This window comes from Psammomys obesus, unplaced genomic scaffold (assembly GCF_907164565.1).
Source record: "Psammomys obesus unplaced genomic scaffold, mPsaObe1.curated_primary_1811, whole genome shotgun sequence".
Lineage (NCBI taxonomy): Eukaryota > Metazoa > Chordata > Mammalia > Rodentia > Muridae > Psammomys > Psammomys obesus.
Window position 1 is genome coordinate 21383761 of NW_026596079.1, and position 25846 is coordinate 21409606.

The following is a 25846-nucleotide window of genomic DNA, read 5'->3' on the forward strand; positions in this document are numbered from 1 at the left end:
GGACACTGGGAAAATTCTCAATCCTCACTCAGAAAGGCAAATGGGATAAACATTGGAAGAGGGGAAAAAAGAGGGAACAGGACAGGAGACTACCACAGAGGGCCTCTGAAAGACTCTACCCATCAGGATATCAAAGCAGATGCTGAGACTCATAGCCAAACTTTGGGAAGAGTGCAGAAAATCTTATGAAAGAAGGAGGAGTTAGTAGGACCTGGAGGGGATAGGAGCTCGACAAAGAGAGCAACAGAACCAAAAAATCTGATCACAGGGGTCTTTTCTGAGACTGATACTCCAACCAAGGACCATTCATGGAGGTAACCTAGAATGCCTGCACAGATGTAGCCCATGGAAGCTCAGTCTCCAAGTTGGTACCCTAGTAAGGGGAAAAGGGGCTGTCTCTGACAGCCAACTCAGTGGTTGGCCCTTTGGTCACCTCCCCCTGAAGGAGGTGTGTATGCCAGCCTTATCAGGCTACAGAGGAAGACAACCAGTCCTGATGAGCCCTGATAGGCTAGAGTCAGATGGAAGGGGAAGAGGACATCCCTTATCAGGGCACTTGGGGAGGGGAATGGGAGGAGAAGATGGAGGGAAGGTGCGATTTGGAGGGGATGAGGGAGGGACTACAGCTGGAATACAAAGTGAATAAACTGTAATAAATAAGAAATAAATTTTTCCCATCAGAATGGCTAAGATCAAAAACTCAAATGACAACACATGCTGGACAGGATGTGGAGAAAGAGGAACCCTCCTCCATTGCTGGTGGGAATGAAAACTTGTACAACCACTTTGGAAATCAATCTGACACTTTCTCAGACAAATAGGAATAGTGCTACCTCAAGGCCCAGCTATAACACTCCTGGGCATATATCCAAAAAAGACTCAAGTATACAACAAGGGTATTTGCTCAACCATGTTTGTAGCAGCTTTATTTGTAATAATCAGAAGCAGGAAACAACCCAGATGTCCCTCAATTGAAGAATGGATGCAGAAATTGTGGTACATTTACTTACCCAAAGGAATACTACTCATCGATTAAAAACAAAGAAATCATGAAATTTGCAGGCAAATGATGGGAACTAGAAAAGATCATCCTTAGTGAAGTATCCCAGAAGCAGAAAGACACATATGGTATATACTCACTTATAAGTGGATATTAAACGTATAATATAGGATAATAGTACTAAAATCTGTACACCTAAGGAAGCTAAGCAAGAAGGAGGACCTGAGTAAAATGATCAATCCTCATTAAGAAAAGCAAATGAGATGGACATCAGAAGAGGGAGAAAACAGGAAACAGGACAGAAGCCTATCACAGAGGGCCTCTGAAAGACTCCACCCAGCAGGGTATCAAAACATATGCTAAGATTCATAGCCAAACTTTGGGCAGAGTGCAGGGAATCTTATGAAAGAAGGGGGAGATAGAAAGACCTGGAGGGAACAGGAGCTCCACAAGGGGAGCAACAGAACCAAAAAAACTGGGCACAGGGGTCTTTTCTGAGACTGATACTCCAAACAAGGACCATGCATAGAGATAAACTTAGAACTCCAGTACAGAAGTAGCCCAAGCCAACTCAGTATCCAAGAGGGTTCCCCAATAATAGAACCAGGGACCATCTCTGACATGAACTCATGGGCTGACTCTTGGATCTCCTACACCTGAGGGGGGAGCAGCCTTACCAGTCCACAGAAGAAGACAAGAAGCCAGTCCTGATGAGACCTGATAGACTATGGTCAGATGGAAGGGGAGGGAAAAGAAGAGAAAGGCAGGGTAGGGAGGAAGGGACACAGGAAAAGAAGAGAAAGGCAGGGTAGGATTGGGAGGGAATGGGGATAGGGGATACAGCGGGGATACAAAGTGAATAAACTGTAATTATTAAAAAACACACACACACAAAAAAAGAAAGAATTTTTTAAAAAGAACAAATACTTGGGAAAAATCTAAGACTGGCTCCTCAATCTACTTAAAGTCTCCAAGTTTTCTTCTTAAAACAGGGCTATCCAACAAAGGGATCTCTAGAGTAGAAGGCTCAGAGTTTATGATCTCATGACATGCTGATGGTTTGGAATATGCAGACAAAGAGCTTAAAGAGGACTGCAGCTGCTAGGAAGAACGAGACTCCTGCCTGGCATGTGTGCTGCACAAGGCTTGGTCTGTGTCCAGCTAGGGGATTTCCATATCCCCAGCTCCCGAGACCACCTGTGATGGGGCAGGAGCTCACACATGTGTGTTAACTGAATGAATGGTTGGGTTTCATTTCAAATCTGCATCACTAGCCAATCTGTACTTTGCTTTGACTACTAGATTGAGAAGAGACAGAAGAAAAAACATTAGAAAAGTGTTGATTGTGTTTAAAAATACCCAACTTCCATCAGAGAAATTTGTTTGCAAAAATAAGGGTTATGAAACTGTCTCTCTCTTCTCCTTTCTCCCTGCCTCTCCCTCCTTTAATCTCTCCCTTCCACTCTTCCTGTGTGTACAGCCTAAATTAGTTTTGTAAATAAATGGACAAGCAATGCCCTCTTCCCTTGCCACCTGCCAGCTCTGATTTCAACAGGACAAAACCCCCCAGAAGACAGTGTCCACTGGCAGGTCCTATGGAGAAAAGCACTACTTATGATACCCCTGTGTGGAAAAAAAAATAAAAAACCTTGGGGGCATTACACACAAACCCCAAACTAGCAGCCAAAATTAAATAACTGACATTTTCCTATGTTCCAAACTTATACAGTTTAATAATGAATACCTAGGTTGCCTTTGCCAACTACTGCTCTGGGTATTTCTTACGTACTCATTGGTTAACCCTTCCAATAGCCTTGTTATTTTTATCCCCACGATACTCCTGTCTGATTAATCCATGCAGTCCTAGTATCAACTACAAAAGATTTTCCCAGTTCAAAGATTAAGAAAACCATGAATGCAGAGCTTAAATCATTTGCCCAAGATCACTCAATAAGAGATATGGAAGAGCTGGAACTTGAGGTGAATCTGTGGACTTCTGGACCAGGTTCTCTCTGTTGCTCGGCTAGAAGAGGACCGGGTTCACAAAAGCCATGAGACAGATCTTCTATTCCAATAAAGACAACATTTTTCTAATGCAAAAAAAAAAAAAAAAAAAAAACAAAAAAAACAAAAAAGCATACCACACCCCCACAAACCTCATTCTTGTAATTCAGAGTCAAGTCCTGACTTGAGCCATTTTAAATAATCGATTTTGAACAAGCATGGTGGTGCACACACATGTAATCATAGTTCTGAGGCTGCAGTACTGCCTCGATTTTAAGCCCTATCCGGGCTACACAGTGAGATCTTGTGTTAAAACACGAACAAAAACAAAATGCAACAATAAAAGAAACTCAGCCTTGGACACTTTAATTTCAATCCCAGCAGGTCTTTCCACATTTCCTTTGGTATCCTTTGTTGCATCAGGATGTTTGAAAATATTTCATATTTAAAGAAAGAAATTAGAGACCAAACTTGGTTGGTGAAGTAAATAGACAGCTACTGGCAGATTCTGGTACAAAGAGATAGATGAGTTTAATTAGGCCTGAAATTCCCCAAACTCTGTCTCATGGTGTTTGTTACTGAGTCACTAAAAGACACAGATGTGCAGTCTCAGTGAAAGTTCTCCTTAGTGAAATAGTACATACAGCAAGTAACTACTTGTGATCTGACTTCACTGACATATTTCCTTTGATTATTTTTTTTTGCAAAGTAAAACAAACAAACAAAATAAAAATTCCTGAGCACATGAAGGTCCATAACTCCATCAAAGTATATTTTGAGGGAAAACACGTAGTTCCTGCAGATGGAGGCAGGAAAAAATGGCATATTTTCCCTTTAATTTCAGGAACACTTGGAATGTAAAGAAATACAGTAGCTACATTCATAGAGTCATGGAAGTTTGGGTCTGAAAGGGAGAGAATGATCTCATAGTCCAAGTCCCACATGTTGAAGACGTCTGTTATACAAACCAACCCTCAGCGGGCCTCAAAACAGTCACCGTCCTCACCCCAAACCAGCAAGAGTAACTTTGTCTCCCTGAACAACAGCCTAAGAACATAACCGCCCTCTCCTCTCTTTTCCTTTCTTTCCCTACACCGTTCCCGCTCTCTTTTTCTCTTCCCCTCTCTTTTTTCTCACAAATATATAAAAGTGCTCTATGTCTCCAATGATAAAGAGGTATACAAGCATGGCAATAAAATCCCTGACTTCCAGGAGCTATCATTCAGTCACGAGACAGACATCAGGAGCCAGAAGATGTAGCAAGTGCCTGAAATAGGGAGGATTTACATAAGATGGAGGCTAGATGATTTGGTTCAGTTATCTGGCTCCTATAGGTAGGACTGTTCACACCAGAGCCCCCACCTAGGTGCAAGGTATTTAGACATTTTACACAAGACTCTTTAAATAATGAGCTTTCCTACTGGAGCATGTGGCCACAGCGGTAAGAAGCCCTTTCACAGACCTCATCATGCATGTAAACCATGGCAGGGAGGCACTATATTTAAGCCAATGCCTAGGGAGGAATTAGAAGCTTGGTAGCAGCCCTGCTCATCTGCCCCAATGAGCTGGTGTGGAAGCACAGGAGAGTAAGTATTGTTGGCATATACCGTAGGAAAGACACTGCTGCTTTCTGTGGCACAGTTTGTCCTTCTTGGTTCCTTTCTCTTATTTTCCTAGACAGATATCTATGGGAAATCAATCAAGGCCTTAACAGCCCAACACAGAGCCTGCTCTAATAATCATACCACCCTGGCAGCCTGTGGGCATGTAAGAGTTGGCAGCCTGGACACAGGGAAAATCCTGAACTCCAGTGCAGAGAACATCTTGCTGTGGGTCAGAAATACACAAGCTGACTGTGGCACCCCTACCCAACAGCTATAGACCACTTTCTGTTTCTAACAGAAGTGTCCACGGCATGAGGTCTCTCTTGAAGCCATCAAATGCCTTGCTATGCTGACGGGTGATAAAATTAACATTGGGTGATTTATTTTCGGGGAATGTGTTGATATTTCTGCATGTCCCATGTTTAGAGTCTAATGCAGAGACACACTAGGCCAGATGGGCAAATGAGGAAGTATCATCCTCATCAATAAATCCCAGCCTGACTCTGGCCCTCTACACTCCATTTAAATTCTCCCAAGACCTTGGTGCCTTCTCCATCTTCTGTTACTTTTCATCCTGTCCCTCTTGGCTCTGGACCAATCATATCTTGTGTTTCCATAGCCTGGGTAAGAAAACGTAGTCCTGGGAGATGCTGGTGAGAAAAGGGTCTCCTTCTCCTCCAGCCCAGACAGCTTTACTTACTCTGTCTAACCTCAGTAAAGTAACATCCTGCAAAGAGGTTGCCCCCAACCTCTCTGATGCCCTAAGTGCTGCTGTGATCTTCTGGACTAAGCATGCACTACCTTGGAAACTTTTTTGACTGGGGCCTTGGTTCCTAAGTCAGGAGGATGAATTCTAGAACTCTGATTTTCAAGGAACAGAGTGAAACCTAATAGAAGAACATTTTTAAGATTTTCTGGTGTGAAATAGAAGAGTAGATGAATAGATATGATTGACAAAAAAAAGATGAGAGAGACAGAGAGATAACAGAGAGCAGTGTGTTGTGCTTACTCGTAAGAGTATGTGTGTGTGTACTTGTGCCTGTGCCTGTGTATGTTTCCACACACATGATCAAATATGGTAATGCCTTTTCAGTCAAAGAAGATATCTGAGAACAAAGTCATCCAGTTTCCTTCTGTGACCCAGTACTAGTCTGACTTGAAAACAGGACAGTCAAGAGTATTTCAGATCCTGAGAAAGCAGTTAGAGTAAGAGACCAGCTTTGTAAAGTGACTACTAAAGATAGTGTTTACGAGGATGTCTGCTCAGCCCCATGTTCGTTTTTCTGGGCACACCGCAGGTATCTCTAGGTATGTGACGGCTGCACCACAGCACAGAGGACTTTACGGATTGAAAACTGTACTGAAAGGCATTCCAAGGATAAACAGTGACAAGAGCAGCTGTGAACAAAGCAGAGGAGAAGTGTCCTTTCTGATCTGACCCGGTGTTTCTGTTGTGTTTTCTTCTCAACAAGTGGAAAAGCTTCCCCACATATTTGTAAGTGTGTCACTTCATGCATGACCTGAAGTGTGTCACTTCAGGACATTTATAAAGTCCTAAAGGACTTTATAAAGAGAATTTAGCTGAGGACTGGGGAATCTTTCAGAAAGATTATACAGAAAGGTCCTGAAGGGCAGGAATCTTTCCCACCTGTGGAAGAGGCATAGCCATGGAAAATTGAACTAAAAGATGACTCATTAGTAGAATTAAAGATGGAAGTGGCCATAAGCCAAGCTATGTGGCCAATATTGAAAAGCTAGAAAAGTCAAGAAACTAGATTTTTCCCAAGAGTCCCAGAAAGGAAATTCATCTCTCTCTCTCTCTCTCTCTCTCTCTCTCTCTCTCTCTTTCTCTCTCTCTCTCCCCCCACATCATATCACAGCCTTTCAGCAGGTTTTCAGCAGCAGAACAGGCTTCTCAATAGAAGAGTTGCTTTAATTTCCTGGTAACTCAGTTAAAGCACAGATGTTGTCGACCTGCTGATATTTAAGCCTACACTGAGCATCTTGCAAATCATAGAAAACATAAAGAATGGTTTTGGTGAGAATGCCAGTGTCACACAGTTCACAGATGAGGAAACATTATATTTTATAATTTATATATTTTGTATAAAACCTTTAGTTGTATATTTTTCCCTCTTGGGATTCAAGCAGTTTTTAATTCTCCATAGAATTGCTCAGATATGGTTTATTCATTCCAAGTCTTGTTTATAGGTAATAATAACTAAATTATATTTTTAATATATATTAAAAATTACATAATTCTTTGAGACAGAGTCTTTCTATTTAGTCCTGGCTGTCCTGGACCTTGCTATATAGACCAGGCTGATCCAGACTCCCAGAGATCTGTTGTCTGTGCATCTCAAGTGCTGGGATTAGAGGTGAGCGCCACCGTGCTTGGCATCTGAAAAAGACATTTCTGATCCACAGAGATGCTGGTACATCCAAACATATAAATAAGCGACGAGAGGACATATGTGCCAACCACACCACTAAGTACTTACAGGTGGCCCCAGGGCTCCCTGCGGTCCCATGCTGCCCGTGATCCCTGGTACACCAGGGGCTCCCGGAATGCCCTAAGATGGAAGAAGCAAGAAGTGGGACAAAGGTGAATATCCACATATACGACTGACCACAGCCAGCTTTCAAGCAAGTGCAACAATGCATGCCCCAATAGCTGCCTTCCCCATCTCCAGATGCTCTGGGTGTCGTTGCTCATTCCTGTGTCCAACGATCTGCTGCTGCTGCTGCTGATCTCACTAGGTTAGGGCAGTTTTTAAGTCTCCATAGGATTGGTCAGGTATGGTTCTATTGATTCCAAGCCTTATTTACAGGTAACAACAACTAAATTAATGCAGATGAACTTAAGAAAACTAGCTCATTAAGTCATCAAACCGTCTGGAAATGTTTTTTATTTTTTTTAAAGATGTTATGAGTCTGTATCAGCAGACAAACTGTTTTTATAAAATAGAAAAAAAAATGGAAGCTGAAAAGGCCAGCAGAAGAACATTTCTAAAATAAATAAATGAATGAATGAATAAATAGATAGATAGATAGATAGATAGATAGATAGATAGATAGATAGATAGATAGATAAATAGATAAATGCTGTGGCACAGAATGCATCCTGGAACTTTCTAGAAATACTCACAATTGGCCCAGGTGGTCCTGGAGGTCCAGAGGAACCATCCTTCCCAGGAAATCCCTGAGGAAAAGAAATGGCATGTCACCCAAGTGGCTGGTACATGGCTTTCAGGAGAGGGTCATCAAATTCCTTTCAGCACCTAAGGCACACATCCTGCCACCTGCTCTGGACTACCGAGGATGCGCTGCTGTTAGAGTCTTGTGGAGCTTGTTCCTGGCAGGCATTTTGTGTCTATTGGCTCTAACCAGTGGCTCAAGTGCAAGGACTGTAGGTGTGAGAAATGTCACTTACAAACTTAAATAGCGACTCATTTTCAGAAAGTTTATTAAACTAAGCATAGCAAATAAGCAAGTTCTATTCTTTTTAATTAATGCCCAGACCAAAAAAGTGGATTAGTGTATTTTAGGATTCCCAAGTCTTGGGTGGGGAGTGTCTCCTACAGGAAGTCTATTCTATATAAGGGAAGTGCGATTATCTGCAATTCTCAGCTCTTGAGAAGCAGAGGAGAATGAGGGCAGGGAGGTCTGCTGTGGTGACAATTTTGATCTGGGAATGCTCTATTGAGTGTCTTCAGTGGTCAGCTCAGCACTGGGTACATACTTGTTTCCCATTCCATTTCAGAAGGATGAAAAATAGTAACTAAAACAGTCCCCTCAAAAAGTGATGTCCCTTAAGAAAAGGCCACTTTGAGACATTGGATATGTGTATATGTGCTTTTTTTATGGGTGTAAAAAATACTTAGCAGTTAGGATGGCTGACTCTCACATGTATGGATGCTGGCCCTTCTGATGTGGTTAACATGAGAGAGAATCTTCAATCTAGATTTTATAAGTTCATAGAAGTTTTCAAAATATCACTTCTTGCTATTAGGACAATAAACTTTTCACCATGAGATTCTTCTATTGGAACCCTCAGTCCCATCCCAAGCCACCTTGACTAACATTCTTGTTCCCTCTCTGAACTCTTTTTCCGTCAGTTCCCACCATTTCTGCGGTAGCCTGTCCTTCTCCTCTTCTAACTCACAAAAATCTGTCTTATCAGCACAAGAGCTTTATATCTGCATAACTTCTTCCACCACAAAGTACCAAATAATGCCGTGGGGGAATGAGCAAGTGTGGGAGGTGGTCCAGAAGGCCACAAGGAGATGGCATGGGGTGAGTGTCCTGCAGAACCATGGATCATCCATGCTCTCAAGCCTCACCATGCCATTGAGTCTTTGCAGCCAGCTCACCTATATTCCTGCTTTCCCTTTTCTGCCTAGCACATTGCTTGGCTTCATTTCGCAGCCTCCTCACAATCCAGTTGGAGCCTTATGCCTGAGTATTGGCCAGGAAAGGGGGCCAGTTCCAGCCTTGGCTCATAAACATTTCCTGTGGGTGATCCTCCACTTTTTAGTCCCCTCCTGCAGCAACTTTAGAGGCTGAGTCTGAAAGAGTGCTCCAAGGTAGACAGGCTGCAAAATTATTATGTGGAGGAGGAGACTCCTGCTCCTCCACCCACCCTTGCTGGTTGCTCGGGGTTGTGAACAAGAAACAGCCATTATTTGACTTTATTTTCTTGTGCTGCACTGCATTCAGCCACTTATATATTAGGGTAGTTATGATCATTACCTGAGGCCAATACATATGGTATTGTTGCTGTCATTTTATGATATTTCTGGTTTTTCACTTTAGTAAAAATTAATTGGAGTTGGAACTGGGCATGATGGTATGTATCTATACTCAGAGGACACAGGGAGGACCTTATGAGTTTGAGGTTAGCCTGGGCTACATGGTGAGGCTTTGTCTTGGACAAAAAGTCTGAGAAAGCTGTGAAGACAAGTCCTGACATAGACTGTTTCTCTCTGTCTCTCTCTCTGTCTCTGTCTCTGTCTCTCTCTCTCTCTCTCTCTCTCTCTCTCTCATGGATCTGTTCATTAAACCACAAAAACTCATTCTGATGTATGGGTAATAAATAAACTTATTTTTAGCAGCATGCAATGATTCATGCCTCTATTGGTACTCAGAAGGCTGAGGGAAGAGACTTGCATGAAAATTTGAGATCAGCCTTGGATACATAGTAAAATCAAGATAATCCCAGTAAGACTGTGTCGTGAACAGATTATTTTAAATGGATTTTAGAAGTAGCATTTTTAGGGAAAATAACAAATATAAACCAGAATATGTGAGAGATGATCAGGATCTTCCAGCCCAACAGCCTCATTTTATAAATGAGAAAACTTAGAGACACGAAAGAAAATCTTTATATAAATTTTTTTAAATATTAATTTTATTTATGTGCATGTGAATATTTGTATTTCTGTGTGTATTCTACTGTATCTGGGTACCCTCAAAAGCCGGAGGAGGATGTCAGACCTATCAGACTTCCCAGGACTGGAATTACAGCAAGGATGGGGAAGGGCTTATGAAGTTCCACCCCTAGCTGAGATAGATGGCTGCCTGGGTAGGGAGAGGAAGTTTCTTCAGGCCCTCATGACCCCTGAAAGGCTTTCCATGTACCAGCTGATGGTTCCACACCCACTCACAAAAGGCACGCCCAGTGGGTTTAAAGAATAAAACAAAGCAACAAGAACAATACGGTGGTTTGAATAGGAATAGCCCCCATAAGCTCAAGTGTTTGAAAGCTTGGCTGTAGGGAGTGGCACCATTAACAAGTGTGGCCTACTTGGAGAAAGTGTGTCACTGTGGGGGCGGGCTTTGAGGTCTCCTATGCTTAAGCTATGCCCAGAGTGGCACACAGTCTCCTGCTGTCAGTGAATCAAGATGTAGAACTCTCAGCTCCTTTTCCAGCACCATGTCTGCCTGCATGCTGCCATGCTTTCCACTATTATAATAATGGTGGGAAACTCTGATACTGTAAGCCAGCCCCAATTAAATGTTTTTCTTTATAAAAGTTGCTGTAGAGTAGAAGCTTTGGTTTGCTGTGGCCATGGTGTCTTCTCTTCACAGCAACAAAACACAAACAGATTAAAAAAAAATTTAAAAAACCGGAATAAACACATGAAGTTGGAAGAGAAAAATTGTAGGGATACAGAGGAATTGGAGGGGATAAGGGGAAGAGATTTGATCAAAACTCATCTTATGATTGTATGAAATTCTCAATAGCAAGTAAAATGTTAAAGAAAATTTGAAAATATATTCTTTTTTTCTTAGATGAAGTTTTCATATAACAAAAGTAGGCTCTGGACACATATGAAAGCAGTTTTAAAAAGATTCTGTTTGGCTCCTGCCTTCAATGTCATCTAGTACCAGACAAAAAGGAGAGAACAGAACACTGGGTCCAAACAGTGGCAAGAGCTTTCCCTGGCTCAGATCTAACAGTGCCCAGAAGGAAAAATATTCCTAATTCAACAGAGACAGGCTTATTCAAAAGGAGAGCTGAGCCATGACATATTTTCTTAAAGGAAAACAACAGAAAATTGCATTGTTCTCCAGAAAAGATTGGCAGGAAATAATGCCCTTACACCCTGTTCCCTACCACATGGGGAGGAGTGTGAAAAGGCAGTAGTCTGTGTTCTTTCTGCTGACACTGAATAGACATGACTGTGAAAAAGTTTGTAAGCTTCCGACTTGCATGGTTATGATGTCCTAGGCATTCTGTGAGGTTTAGATTGGCAATGGAGAGAATAAATTCAAAGTTCTATGGATTGTCAAACAATGAAATGATAACAGCAACCTTTATGCTAATACATAAAAGAGTTCCAAGGAGACACACAGAATGAGTATCTGACCCAGGCTGGGGACACAGGGCAGCTTTCACAGACGAGCAAATGTCTAAGCCAACACACTCTGCTGTGGTTTATATGTGCCTTCAAAAACGTGTGTTAGAAACACAATTCCCTTTGCAGCTTCTTGAGAGGTACGACATATGAGAGATATAGTTAGGCCTAGGGATGATAAACATGGCCATCACGTAAGTAGTCTTGTTATAACACTGAGTCACCCTTTCATGCTCATTCTCACTCACTGTTCAGTGGTTTCTGCCACATCATACTTTAAGCAAGAAGGCCTCATGAAACATGACCTACTAGATCTTACACTCCCCAGCCTCGAGATTCAAGGCCCAATCAAACGGTTTTTATAAATCATCTAGCCTTAAGTATACACTCAATCCAGCATTTTCCTTCCCCAGGTATCACTGTATTCCCTGACAGTTCACTCCGAGAAAACCTGTTACCTCTTATTAAGGTATGGTTTGGGCCTCCTTGTTCACCTTTCTATTTTTGGAAAAATGTATGCATTTTGTAAGACGCATTTTTTAAGTGCATTAAGTCAGCCACCCATAAACAGACATGTTCATTGATGTGGATAGCTTCAATTATTTTTGCCTTTTTGATATTTGTACCTTAGAATACTACTATACAGCCACAGCCCACACTAAAATAGTTCTTGCTATTAAGAAGTTAAAAGGATTTTCATAATTTTTTGAAAGTACTTGGCTATGAGCAAATTATGAAGTTATGATTTGCTGTGATCTATCAGCAATACAAAATCCAATTTAAAACTTAACTTTGATCCTCACTAATGTTCTAATGAACATTAAATTAACTTTTACAAAAAAATGCAAAGCATGTTTTATGTCAGCTTCATTGGATATTGATTAATTTCCATTTATATCTTTCTTTTGCATACCAACACCAATCCTTAAATGTTCATAGTTTCCAGGCCAGAGCCTACAGCCCCTGCAGGATGAAACCCACCTACCCACAGCTAGATTTTTAACTGAAGTTAAGGTCAGAAGTCAGGGTACATGTGTTTACGAATCTCTCAGAAAGAGATTTCAGAACTACTAACTCACTAGTGATATAGACACCTTCTCTGAAGCCTGCAATGGCAGATCATGGACATATGCTATAGGATTCTATACTATGGGTCAATGTTGAGGTCTCCTGATTACTGCAGTAAGATGTGCGAGCCACCTGGATTTGACGAGATTGTCGTGTGATGAAGTGAGGGCTGGATAACCCTATGATGCATGATTTCAACCCCGTGGTCTGGTCCTGGACTGCCATGACTAAAGGTGGCAGCTGGCCAACTAAGGCTGCTATTTGCCACAAAGGATTACTAGTAACTACCACATAAAAAGGCCAAGCAGCCAAAAGCCACAGGCTATGCGAACATGGGCCTGGGGAACAAATTAAAGACCAGGAATTATGCATGGTCTCACTGGGAAATTTTCAGTGACACACACACATTAAAACTATGTGTGTATGCATAATCTATGTGTGTGTGTTGATAAATGCATATATATTAATATATATATGCATTAATATATTTAATGCAATTTAGAATACAACTATAGTTTTTATTATCTCACACTTATGACGTCAGATAACTAAAACAACAACATATCATCAATATTGTATCAAAGAATGTATCTGGAAATATAACAGACCCTATATAATAGACTATTCAATGATTCCAAAACCTAGATACATATAGAATCATTAAACTATCTAAATCTATACAGTTACAGTCTTAAGTCTTGCCTACAGGATTTTCTGTATCTGTATATTTGAGGTTAAAGTGTGAGATTTATGTACTAGACACAACAAACAAACAAGGAAAAACAACCTGATGACTGAGATAGTGGAACTGAGTTGGTTTACCAAAGTTTAAACATCTGGTCCTGCCCTGAATGACAACATGCAAGAGGAAGGTAAGGTAGATATCCAAGAATGGACTTCATCTGAGCACCTAAGAGCTGAAAACTAAATACCCAAGAAGCTCCTCCTTTCTCAGATATCCACAGAATAACCATTATCCAAACAATGGGCTAAGAGATTAGAGTCAGAGCTTTATGAATGATCATCTCTTACTTTATTAAGAAAGTAACCCAAATTGGATTCCTGCCCCCGAAGTACAGGGTGTGGCATCTTTATTGTTAGAGTCCTGCTACTTAAGTGTTCTGGAAGATTTCCTCAATCATGAAACTCCATAGTAATCTTAACTTTCATAATTTTGTGGAAAGAAAAACGTAGTGTTGGATCCAGAGAGATGAGCTAAACTCCTGGCCCCAGTACTACCTAGTTCTGACCATTGTTTAGTTCCTTCAACTTTCAGACCTTCAGGTTCTCTGTCTGGAAGGGTGAGGATGGCATTGACCAGCACTCATGGATATCCTGGGGTTAAAGAAGAGAACACAAGACATGCACATATATTGCATACTTCATATTTAAAAGAAACAGCCAACTCCAAATTGCACAAGCTCTCCTCACTGTAGCTGACTGTGTAAATGTTTTCCTGAGATTTTACAAAAATCCGTCTAGAGTTGGACCCACAAAGAAGAAAATCCAAACATTCTGGCTACCAGTTTTTTGGTAATAGCTTACACTGCCTTTTCTGAAGAAGGACGATGCCCATGGGCGTCATTATCACAAACCTACTATTTCACAAAGTATTTTTTAGATGACTCTCTCATCACTGACTAATATTCACGACAGGAATAAAATCTATCCAAATAGTTGACTTGAGTTCAATGTCTCAAGTACATTTTCAACCCAAATTATTTTTGATGAAACAGAACATTCCACACAATATGGTCTTTGTGTACATCAAAACCACACAATCAAGTAGCATGCTTCAAGTGTTCTTTCAAGATAGAATCCAAATATTTTTTTTTAAAAAACTTATACTTGGGCTGGAGAGATGGCTCAGAGGTTAAGAGCACTGGCTGCTCTCCTGAAGGTCCTGAGTTCAATTCCCAGCAACCACATAGTGGCTCACAACCATCAAAGATGAGATCTGGTGCCCTCTTCTGGCCTGCACGTGTATATGCATGTAGAACACTGTATACATAATAAATAAATAAGCAAATAAATCTTTAAAAAAAAAAAAAAACTTATACTTGTTTGATTTTTTGTATGTCTGCACAATCTTCCAAGACTACTAAGCACAAAAATCCCTGGCTCATTGAACTGATCAAAAAGCATGCATGCCAATAATATATTTTAAGATCATATCATTGGAAATACTTTATGTGAATGAACCCCTACTATACCCCATATAGTGCAATATTATGTCTTTGACCAATGATGAATATGGGTCTTGACAACATGAAGTTTCCAAGCCCACACCTTACAGCCTGGGTGTAGAGCACCCTCCATGACAGTTCATCCTTTACAGATAAGGAAGGCCAGCTACTGTTGACACATGAGGATGAGCGGACCATTGGGAAATAAGGATTCCCACATAAATTTGTCCTGAATTCAGAAACTAACACACTCTGCACATGGAAGAACAGCTCCCCCATTGGCCACTGAAGTATATCTCTAATCATCTGTATATCTTCTTTCACCTGGTTTTTGGTAAAACCATGTTGGAAGACAGGCATAATTCTAAAATTTTTCTTTGGATACTGGCCAGAAAATTAATCTTGGAGGAAATTGACCTCAGAAACAGTAAAGGGACTCTCTTTCATTTTTCTTTTCTCTGCTACTTTGAATTCATTCACTGTCCATCTATGTAATCTGACATTTACTTATCTATCTCTAATCAATAATCTATCTCTCTCTACATATAGATTTCTGTGTTTATCATGTGTCTCTATGTCTTCATTTCTCTATCAACAAACTTATCTTTTTATTCTATCATTTATTTTCTCTACATTTAATCTTTCTGTCTTTTTTTATCCCTGTATTTCTCTCTCATATATAAATACATATATAGATCACCTATCTGTCCATCATCTGTCTATCTTTCTATCTATCTATCTATCTATCTGTCTGTCTGTCTGTCTGTCTGTCTGTCTGTCTATCTATCTTACCTATTCTATCCAATTTCCAAAGGATCAACTGAATGTGTAGTGTGGCTACTGAGAATCTAGCACACATCAGAGGAGTTTGGAGATCACATGAAAGGACCTACACAAAGATATCAAGACAAGAAGAAAGTAAGGGTTGGGGTGGGGAGGGTAGGAGATTTATAGGAAAAAAGAAGGAAAGGCCAGAATGTTTTAGTTGGAAAGGCTTGGAGTGAAACCTGGATGCCTGGCTGAATTAGTTGCAAATGTAAGCTCGAACCATCACTTTCAACATGCTAGTCTGTTGGCTTTCAAGGCTGAGGCGGAAACTTACTTCAGGAAGTCTAGCTAGACTTGCTTATGGCCTCAGGCCCGGTATTGAATAAGAGTTGACTCCAAGAGTCCAAGATCCACCTTGGGAAAAGCCAGAATAAGCTAGAAATATGAGAAGAAGTTGTATTTTCTCCTTTTTATTATTTCTCAAGACCTCTTAACCTCTTGGTATATTCAGTGGTAACATTGGCACCAGGAAAGAGAATGGACATCAGAAGAAGGAGAAAACAGGGAACAGGACAGGAGCCTGCCACAGAGGGCCTATGAAAGACTCTACCCTGTAGGGTATCAAAGCAGATGCTGAGACTCATAACCAAACTTTGGGCAGAGTGCAGGGAATCTTATGAAAGAAGGGGGAGATAGAAATACCTGGAAGGGTCAGGAGCTCCACAAGGAGAGCAACAGAACCAAAAAATCTGGCTGCAGGGGTCTTTTCTGAGACTGATACTCCAACCAAGGACCATTCATGGAGATAACCTAGAACCTCTGCACAGATGTAGCCCATGGCAGTTCAGGGTCCAAGTGGGTTCCATAGTAATGGGAACAGAGACTCCCTCTGACATAAACTGATTGGCCTGTTCTTTGATCACCTCTCCCTGAAGGGGGAGCAGCCTTACCAGGACACAGAGGAAGACAATGCAGCCAGTCATGATGAGACCTGATAGACTAGGATCAAAAGGAAGGGGAGGAAGACCTCCCCTATCAGTGGACTAGGAGAGGGGCATGGGTAGAGAAGGGAGAGGGAGGGTGAGATTGGGAAGGGAGGAGGGAGTGGGCTACATCTGGGATACAAAGTGAATAAACTGTAATTAACATAAAAATAAAAATTTAATTAAAAAACTCTCAAAACAATAGGAAAAAAATTGACTGTGCTACAAATTACCTCATTGCGGAATTTAACGAAGAGCTATCAAAACAACAAATTATAAAATAAATATTTTTTAAAAAGGTAAAAAAAATGGGGAGTATCCAAAAGGGGCTTTTCACAGTTACTTTAGATGCAGATCCCATCATTCTGTTCACTGAGTCTACAGAGTGCCATCGTCATTGTTATTGTATAGCATCCTACAGCAGAGCAGGGATAATCATGAAGTGTTTGTTCTCAGTATTCTTTAAGAAGCTCCACATCTACCATTGCCTAACCAGAGGGACATGGCCCTCCATAGAGTATGTTTCCTGAGAAGGTTCTCAACATGTTAAGTAATTCTTTTAGGCCTTTATTAACCTCCCCCATCAGCCTTCAGATCATTTGACTAAACAGATCAGAGTCCCGTAAGTGACTCTTCTTTGACTAGCCCTTCTTCCTTCCTCCTCTACTGTCTCTGAGAGACTCATTATTTTCCCTGCCAAGGACAGTAGGCATGAAATCCTATCCTGCTCTTTCCTCCTTTAGGAGGTCTACAGATTGCTTTCTTTAGCAATTGAAGCTTTTCTTGCTTTCATAATATTCTCTGCAGGCATTAAGGGAAAACTCTTTTCAGGCTGAGAGTGGTAAATGGTGTGGTACAGGTGCTCAGCTAAGATGTGGCTGATTGAGAAAAATGTGTGCTGTTCTTCCCTTAAGCAGCACAGCTACATCCCCGTTCCACGGCACTACTATTTTATTTCGTGTGAATGGCATCTCCTTAATTTTTATGTCAGTTGGTACTGTCTTAAATAACTTTTCTAAGGTTACAATTAAAGGAACTACCCAATCTTCTTTAAAAGACACGTGGTTTCATACTGAATGGATGCTGCTGACAGATTTACAAAAGAACTCCATTCCCATCGAAGAAAAATTTCATAATCAGCATCAGGCACAGCCTCAAAGCTTTACTTCCTAATGGAGGAAGGGAGGAAAACAAGAACCAAGTATCTTATCACTTTATGACAGCACTGAAGTTTTATTAATAAAGATAAACACATGCAAATAGAAAATATTTATTTAAAAATCTGCTTTCATATATGGATTTTAAGAGAAAAAAAAATCTAAAACCAAAGGATTCAAATACTAACCTAACAAGTTTGGATCAGAGTTCTTTGCCAAGACTGAGCTCTATACATAGATAAATCAAATAAACTGACTCAACCAAATCTTCAGATTTGCTGTTTTCAGGGATTCAGAAATCATGAAGGAATCTAGGTGTGTAACCACACAGATTCTTAGCCTATGCACTTGGCCAAAACATATAAATACTTCTAGATACTCCCATAAGCACAAGAGCTGTACATAAATCTACCTCTCAGAGAAGGCTTTCTTCAGCTGCTCTAGTCTAAACATGGTCTATAGCCTAGTCCATTTGGTAAACAGACATTGCACTGAGGTTTTAAACAAATGTAAGTTTCTGTTAAAAAGGTGGGAGTAAGAGGAGAGTTCAAGTCCCATACCTACATACTCAAAGAAAAAATTAACTTTTTTTTTTCTTTTTTTCAGTATTAGGGATTGAAATTAGGGCTCCATGTATGCCAGCCAAGCACTCTACCACTGAAAAGCTATTTTTACTATCCACTTGAAGATAAAACTTCCTTAAATTGCCCAGACTAGCCTTGAGCTCACTCTGTAGTCCAAACAAGCCTTCAACTTGCAATCCCCTGCCCCATCTCAGCCTACTGGGATGATAGATTTGTGTCACCAAGCCTGGTTCCCCATTTCCATATTCTTGAGCAGCCTAGTGACAGGGAGCTACAATCAAGCCTGCCAGAGTAGAAAGTAAGTCTTCCATCAAGTGTTAGCCTCTTAAGGTATATCAACTCCCAGGAAATGCTATTTGAATGCTGTGTCAATCTTCACTGGACAAGATGTAAGTGCTTGCCATTCCCTACGGTACAGGGGTTAGAGGAAGGTAGGGTTTCTCACAAGTCTAAATAGGTGATTATTTAGGAAGATGGAGCCTGAAGAGACACATGTTTAGGTCACAAGACTTGAGAAATCAAGCCTATACTGACCTAGAAGCACCCTTGTATTGTCCAGCCTTCATAGTGCCAAAAAGTGCTATGTTGGCTCTAGGGGGAAAAAGTCAGTGATAGTCCTATCTAGGTGTGAGTTCTGCAAGCTACAGAAAAGACTAGCCTGTCAAAACACACTCACCGATGCAATAGTAGCTTGGATGTAATTAGAGTAACCAACTATTTTCTGTTTGGATTCAAGCCCACTCAACAGTATGGAACTCTTGCCTAGTGTTATAAACTGGGCCAAGAATGCCCAGCTGGGTAGGTAGGTCATAGACCCTAGGGGGAAACCTAGTACTATTATTTTTGCTAAATGAAACCAGTATCAAAATGTTTTCTAAATATTTATCTCTATACCCACAGATTAGTTTAGCTTTTGACTCCCATCAGAGAAGTTTCCTTTTGCCGTAGATGTCCATTAATACAGATTCACAACTGGTCAAAATGCAGAGAATAAATGACTGTGGTGCTCAGGTGTAAACCGAACACCTCTATCACACCCCTTTCCCTCAAGGCTCAGGGAACATCATGGAAGAAGGAACAGAAAGGCTGGAATAGCCAGGGGTTGGGAAAGACTGTTGTGAAATAGTGTTTTCTGGACATGCCAGGGCTGTAGTGCGTATGAAATCACAGCAGCTATAGGTGCACACACAAGACCTACACATCACCAAAATAGTCAAAATCCCAGCATGCTTGATGGAGGAACTTACAAAGTCCTGCTCCTACCTGGGGACCTACTGGTAGCTGATGAATGCTGAGGAAGAGAGAGTTCTCTTTAGGAATGTGGCCTCTGGGAGGTTGTCTGCACACACAGGCCTCACGAAACTGAACTAACTAGATGAAAACAAGAGGCTATGAAGTTAGGAGGGACAGTTGCTGGGGTTCTGGGGGAAGTGGAAGTGCTTAAGTTGGGAAATGATATGACCAAAATACATTGCATACAGACATGAAATTATCAAAGTATAAATAAAAAGATTTTTAAAAGGAAGATAGTTTCTCTTTCCCTTCAAAACGTACTAATTTTGTATTCCCTATTTTGTATTCCCTTTATGATAAAGTTGAAAATTTTACTTTTTTCTAAGTAAGTCTGACTGCCTCTTATCATAAACTTGCATAACAGGCATGTACACACGTGTACACATTTACACACACTGATTTGTGATCTCTAGCCCAACACACTGTATTCAGGTTGCCCCGATGTTTCCATTTTCCTCCTTTATAGAAACGGTCCTTCCTGTTTGCAGTGGTTTTCCTCTCCTCATCTACCTGGCCACCTCTGTCACCCAATCAAGAAGCCCACACCACCTCGGGGAACCCTTCCCAGACGCCCCTGCCAAGCTTGTTTTGATTATCCACCCTTTTGTTTTAACAGGATTCTGACCCCATTACAACATGTGATAAAGTTTTTAAATTTGAATTTCCCCCCCAGAAATTACAACTCTCCAAACCGGCCTTGGTAAAAAATCTGTCAATGAAACAAAAGTCATACTTCAGCTTAAATCTCGCCTGCTGATTTTTGTACTTTATTTTGCTGCTGTCTATTTAAACCAGTAAAAAGAACAGATAACTGAGATATACTAAACCAATGGACATTCCTTTTTAAGTCATTCTACTTAATTTCTATGTATGTAGTTGTTACTTTCTTTTAGGTCTGCACTTCAAGGATCTGAAAGAACTAGGAAAACCCACAAAGCCAATTTAGATGTAACTCAGTGCAAATAAGAATCAGGCTTGAGAGCATTTAGAACAGGATACTGCCATCAAAGGTTAAATCTGATGAAAAAAAATTGACAGAAGACATGGTTGAAGGGAAACAGAAACATAATAGAAATTATGCTGACAGAAGAAAAAACACAAACCCTAACTTGGTGCCCACTTATAAAAGCTCTCTTCAGCAAAGTGACTAGGCAGGAAATCTACCTTGCCAAAAACCAACATTTGGCAAGTTCTTACCCTCTGGCCTGGTGAGCCATCACGTCCGGGTGAACCCACACTTCCAGGGACACCCTAGGGAGATCAAGAACAGAAAAGAGTCAGCTTTAAGACAACAGCTCCCCTGCCCCCCCCCAGAACAAACAACAGCCCCCAAATAAAGCCCCTGGCATAAGGGGAACCTCTTGTGATACAGAACTGACACCCAGAAGTTACTACTGAGAAATAGATGTTCCCGCCCTTAATCAGTCTGGCTTTCAAAAAGGTGACTGAATCACGGCAAATGTCATTAACATAGACCCCCTGCCAAGGTCACAGCTGATATCAGAAGCTGCACGTTTCTATCCTTGGCAAAAGACTAACAGCAAAAATACTACCTGTGGACCAGGAAGGCCAACATCTCCTTTATCTCCTTTATCACCTGGCATTCCCTAAGTATCCAAAAGTACACAGAGTTAGGTTCACAGACATAAGTTCTTGGTTAGAGTGTTTTCAACAGCAAACTGTCTTTACACTAACATTCACATGTCGTAATTCACCTCTCACATATGCTACTTCATCCATGTAAACCTTCCTGCAGAAGCAAATGTTTATGTACAAGAACAATTCCAAACCATCGTGCGCAGACAACCAAGCTGATAACGCTAACACATATGGGGGAGAGTTGAATATTTCAATGTTACTTATAGTTTAACATTTGAAATCAGATATATTCCAGTGAATTAAATTTATTTTCAGAGATAATAAATATTTCAAAATAGCCATTTAATGCCTACAATATAAACTCTAAAACTCACTCTTTGGATTATATTCTGGTGACAGTAGAAACATGAAATCATATACCTTATTATTCTATACGCACAATGGCTACACATCAATAATGAATTGCTGTAACAGTTGTTACCTTTTAGATGCCAAAGGTTTAGTCAAGGGCTGGGTGATAAGTCAATGTTTGCCCCACAAGTTTGAAGACTTCCTGATTTTGATCCCCAGGACCCATATTAAAAATAAAAATCTGAGCATAGTATCATGTACTTGTAATCCCAACACTGGGGTAGGGCACTGGACACAGGTGGGTCTCTAGGGATCCTTGGCTAGGTAGCTGAGGCCATTCATCAAGTGTTAGGCCAATGAAGGCACTACCAAGGTAGGAGACTCCAGAGGAGGACACCTAATACTGATCTCTTGCCTGTACTTTACATACATTCACACATATATCTGCATTTAGTACATGCCAAAAAGCATGTATCCATGTTCACAGTGCATGAGTGCACACTCACACGTCACACACACACACAATTTTAGAAAAGAATTTAGACAAACAAGCAAAGGCTATCCATGTTGACCTGCCATCCGTCTTAGGTGGACTGCTATGGATATGCTTTTTCCTTTCCCGTGTACCTGTTTGTTGAAAGACCAACATCACTGAGCAAGCAATTGATTGTGGAGCTAATGAACAGTCAGTCAGTTGTGACTGTCAAAAGGACTGGGACTCATTGGTAAGACACAAAATATAAAATCCATCTGAGGGGAGCAGCCTTGCCAGGCCACAGAGAGAGACAATGCAATCAGTCCTGATGAGACCCGATAAGCTAGGGTCAGATAGAAGGGGAGGAGGTTCTCCCCTATCAGTGGATTAGGGAAGGGGCATAGGAGAAGAAGAGGGCAGATGGATGGGTCTGGGAGGAGACATGGAGCAATAATACAGCCAGAATACAAAGTGAATAAATTGTAATAATTAATTAATTAATTAATTAACTAATTATATGTGTGTTTAATTAATTAATTAAAACTCATCTGAATATGTACACACAACTCACAGGCATGCCTTGAATGGACAGACCACTGGGTCCTTGGGGTCCGGGTGGGCCCTGGGGTCCTGCAGGACCTGTTTCCCCCCGAGGGCCCTCTGGTCCCTAGAAGGCAAGAAAAAAAAAAAAAAAAACTACTTGAGAAGTTAGATCCTCTAATACCCAAAAGACATTCCTGGATACAACACTTTTTTCCTAATAAACTGGTAAGATATGGAATTCTCAGAGGGTAATGAGACACAAAGCTTCAAATGATTTACCTCCTGGGTAAAATGTCATCAGTAAGCCATAGAATAAACACACCAGGATTTCATCAACTTTATTTATTTTGTTTCTGCATATAAGAATGCTGTGCCAATTATGTGAGTAAGTAGTCCGCCCACAACTGCCTAACACTTCCCAAAGGAGAACGCCCTGCAGGACCACCCTCCTGGTCCAGGAAGGAAACTGGATGAATGGCCTCTTCTCCCTCCCTGCTGTCACTTCCCACGCCAGTACTCCTCAGCCTCTTTCTGAGAACATCACGCCAAGCCCGTTTTCTCCCTGATCTCCCTGCAGTACCAAAGTGCAGTTCTTCTGCAGCCATCAAGCGTCTCTAACTCAAAATCGTTTTCCCTTATACCCAGGGTAAGGCATCCCTTTCACATCAGTACCTCCCAATTCTTTCAGACTCTATTGTGCTTTAAACAACTCAACAAGTAATCTTACACTCAGAATATCTATTTATGCTCAGTTTCTTTTTCCCTGTCAAATCTGGTGACCACAGTGAGGTTAGGCCTTTACTAAGATCTCCTGGGCCTGGGTAGCAAACTATTCTAGTAGTCATGCTACAATTGTGTAGATCAATGCAGTACCACATAGAACCACTTCTCCACACAAGCATGTGTGATAAGATTAACCAATGGTAAGAACATCTAGCTTCATTAACATGTGTGTGTGTGTCTGTCTGTGTGCTTGTGTGTATATGTGTGTTAAAACACTTTCTTTCTTGCAGCTTCTTTGAAATAGGGAGTATGTCATTGTTACCCACAGACCCTACTATGCAGGGGAATATTAGAAGCTATTTTCCCTAAAACTTAACACATATGGCCAGTTTTGCCTCATTCTTCATCCCCACCCCTGAGCCTTGGGTAACAGCTACTTTGTTCTTAATTTTTATAAAAATTCTTAGATTCCACATATATGTAAAATCATTCATGACTTTCTCTGCCTGGTTTATTTCACTTAACATGTATTATAGATGCATCATGTTTTCACAAATTACCAAATTTGATCTTAAATGGCTAAGTAGTATCCCATCCTGAACAACCATAATCTTTTACCAGTTCATCTTTTGATGGGTAATTGGGTTTTTCCACTTATTTTCTATAGTGAGTTCTGTTGCAATAAATACAAGAGCACTTCAATATACTATTTCTTTTGTATAATTTATAAATCATTTCAAATGTGAAACTGCTGAATGTATTACTCGAGACAAATAACTTAGAATAAAAAAGATAGTGGGGTAAACTGCAGATAGATAATCAGGGCAGAATAGTTTTCCTTAAAATGAAGTGTATGGGGAAAAAAAAAAACACATGGAAAAGCCCAGCAGCTGGAATATCTGGGAAAGTCTGAAATGGACAGAGTACAGAGTACCAATGGCATGTTCACTGATAAGGTTGTACAAAACATATTGAAAGGGCCTTGAAAGATGGATCTGGGATTAAGAGTACTGTCTGTTCTTTCAAAGGATTCAGGATTAGCTCCCAGTAGCCACATGGTAACACACAACTGTCTGTAACTCTAGTTCCAGGGGATACAATGGCCTCTTCTGATGTTCACAGTCATCAGTCATGCACAAGATGCATAGATGTGTATGTAAGCAAAAAAAAAAAAATACACATACAAAGAAAAAAATATTTTCTAAGCAGTACATTGAAAGTGGAAATTGGTTGAAATTACATGACAATTAATATGGGAAGGAAGCTTTCCAGTTTCATGAGGTCCCATTTATTGACCTCATGAAACCGAAAAAAGTTTCTGTAAAGCAAAAGAAACTGTCGTTAGAACAAAATGACAGCCTACAGATTGGGAAAGGATCTTCACCAACCCAATATCTGACAGAGGATATGGAATATATAAAGAACTAAAGAAGTTAAAAGGCAATAATTCAAGTAACCCAATTAAAAAATGGGGTATGGAGCTAAACAGAGAATTCTCTGTAGAAGAATATAGAATGGCAGAGAAACATATAAGGAGATGTTCAACTTCCCTAGCTATCAGAGAGATGCAAATCAAAATGATCCTGAGATTTCACCTTACACCCATCAGAAGGGCTAAGATCAAAAACGCAAGAGATAACACATGCTGGAGAGGATGTGGAGAAAGGGGAACCCTCCTCAATTGCTGGTGGGAATGTCAACTGGTACAACCACTTGGAAATCAATCTGGTGCTTTCTCAGACAATTAGGAATAGTGCTACCTCAAGATCCAGCTATACCACTCCTAAGCATATATCCAAAAGATGTTCAAGTACACATGGACATTTGCTCAACCATGTTTGTAGCAGCTTTATTCGTAATAGCCAGAACCTGGAAACAACCCAGATGTCCCTCAGTTGAGGAATGGATACAGAAATTGTGGTACTTTTATACAATGGAATACTACTCAGCAATTAAAAACAAAGAAATCATGAATTTTGCAGGCAAATGGTGGGATCTAGAAAAAATTCATCCTGAGTGAGGTATCCCAAAAGCAGAAAGACACACATGGTATATACTCACTTATATAGACCTATAAGATAGGATAAACATACTAAAATATGTACGCCTAAAGAAGATAAACAAGAAAGAGGTCCAGGGGTAAGATGATTAATCCTCATCTAGAAAGACAAAGGGGATGGACATTGGAAATAGGAGAAAACAAGCAACAGGACAGTAGCCTACCACAGAAGACACCTGAAAGACTCTACCTAGCAGTGTATCAAAGCACATGCTGAGACCCATAACCAAGCCTTTGGCAGAGTGTCGGGAATCATATGAAGGAAGGAGGAATTTGTATATCATAGAGGGGACAGGGAGCCCCATAAGGTCCAAATATATCTGAGCACAGGGGTCTTCTATGAGAATGTTTATCCAACCAAGGACCATGCATGGATATAACCTATAACCCCTGCTCAGACATAGCCCATGGTAGTTCATTATCCAAGTGGGTTCCCTAGTAAGTGGGACAGGAATTGTTTCTGACATGAACTTATGAGCTTCCCCTCCCCCCTGGGGGAGGAGCAGCCTTGCTCGGCCACAGATAAGGACATTGCAACCATCCTGAAGATACCTGATAAGCTAGGGCCAGATGGAAGGAGAGGAGGATA

The 25846-nt window shown here is 40.7% G+C and overlaps 1 protein-coding gene across 3 annotated transcripts in view; it reads right to left on the reverse strand.

The window, feature by feature from the left end:
- Col14a1 (collagen type XIV alpha 1 chain) overlaps window positions 1–25846 on the reverse strand; it is a 220025-nt gene that overhangs the window by 27304 nt on the left and 166875 nt on the right. For all 3 annotated transcript variants that reach the window (XM_055626634.1, XM_055626633.1, XM_055626635.1), the window contains exons 38-42: window positions 22504–22599; window positions 21061–21114; window positions 20705–20758; window positions 7757–7810; window positions 7110–7181 (exon numbers count right to left, since the gene is read on the reverse strand). In XM_055626634.1, the coding sequence (XP_055482609.1) occupies window positions 7110–7181; window positions 7757–7810; window positions 20705–20758; window positions 21061–21114; window positions 22504–22599 (330 nt within the window). The remainder of the gene's footprint in view (window positions 1–7109; window positions 7182–7756; window positions 7811–20704; window positions 20759–21060; window positions 21115–22503; window positions 22600–25846) is intronic.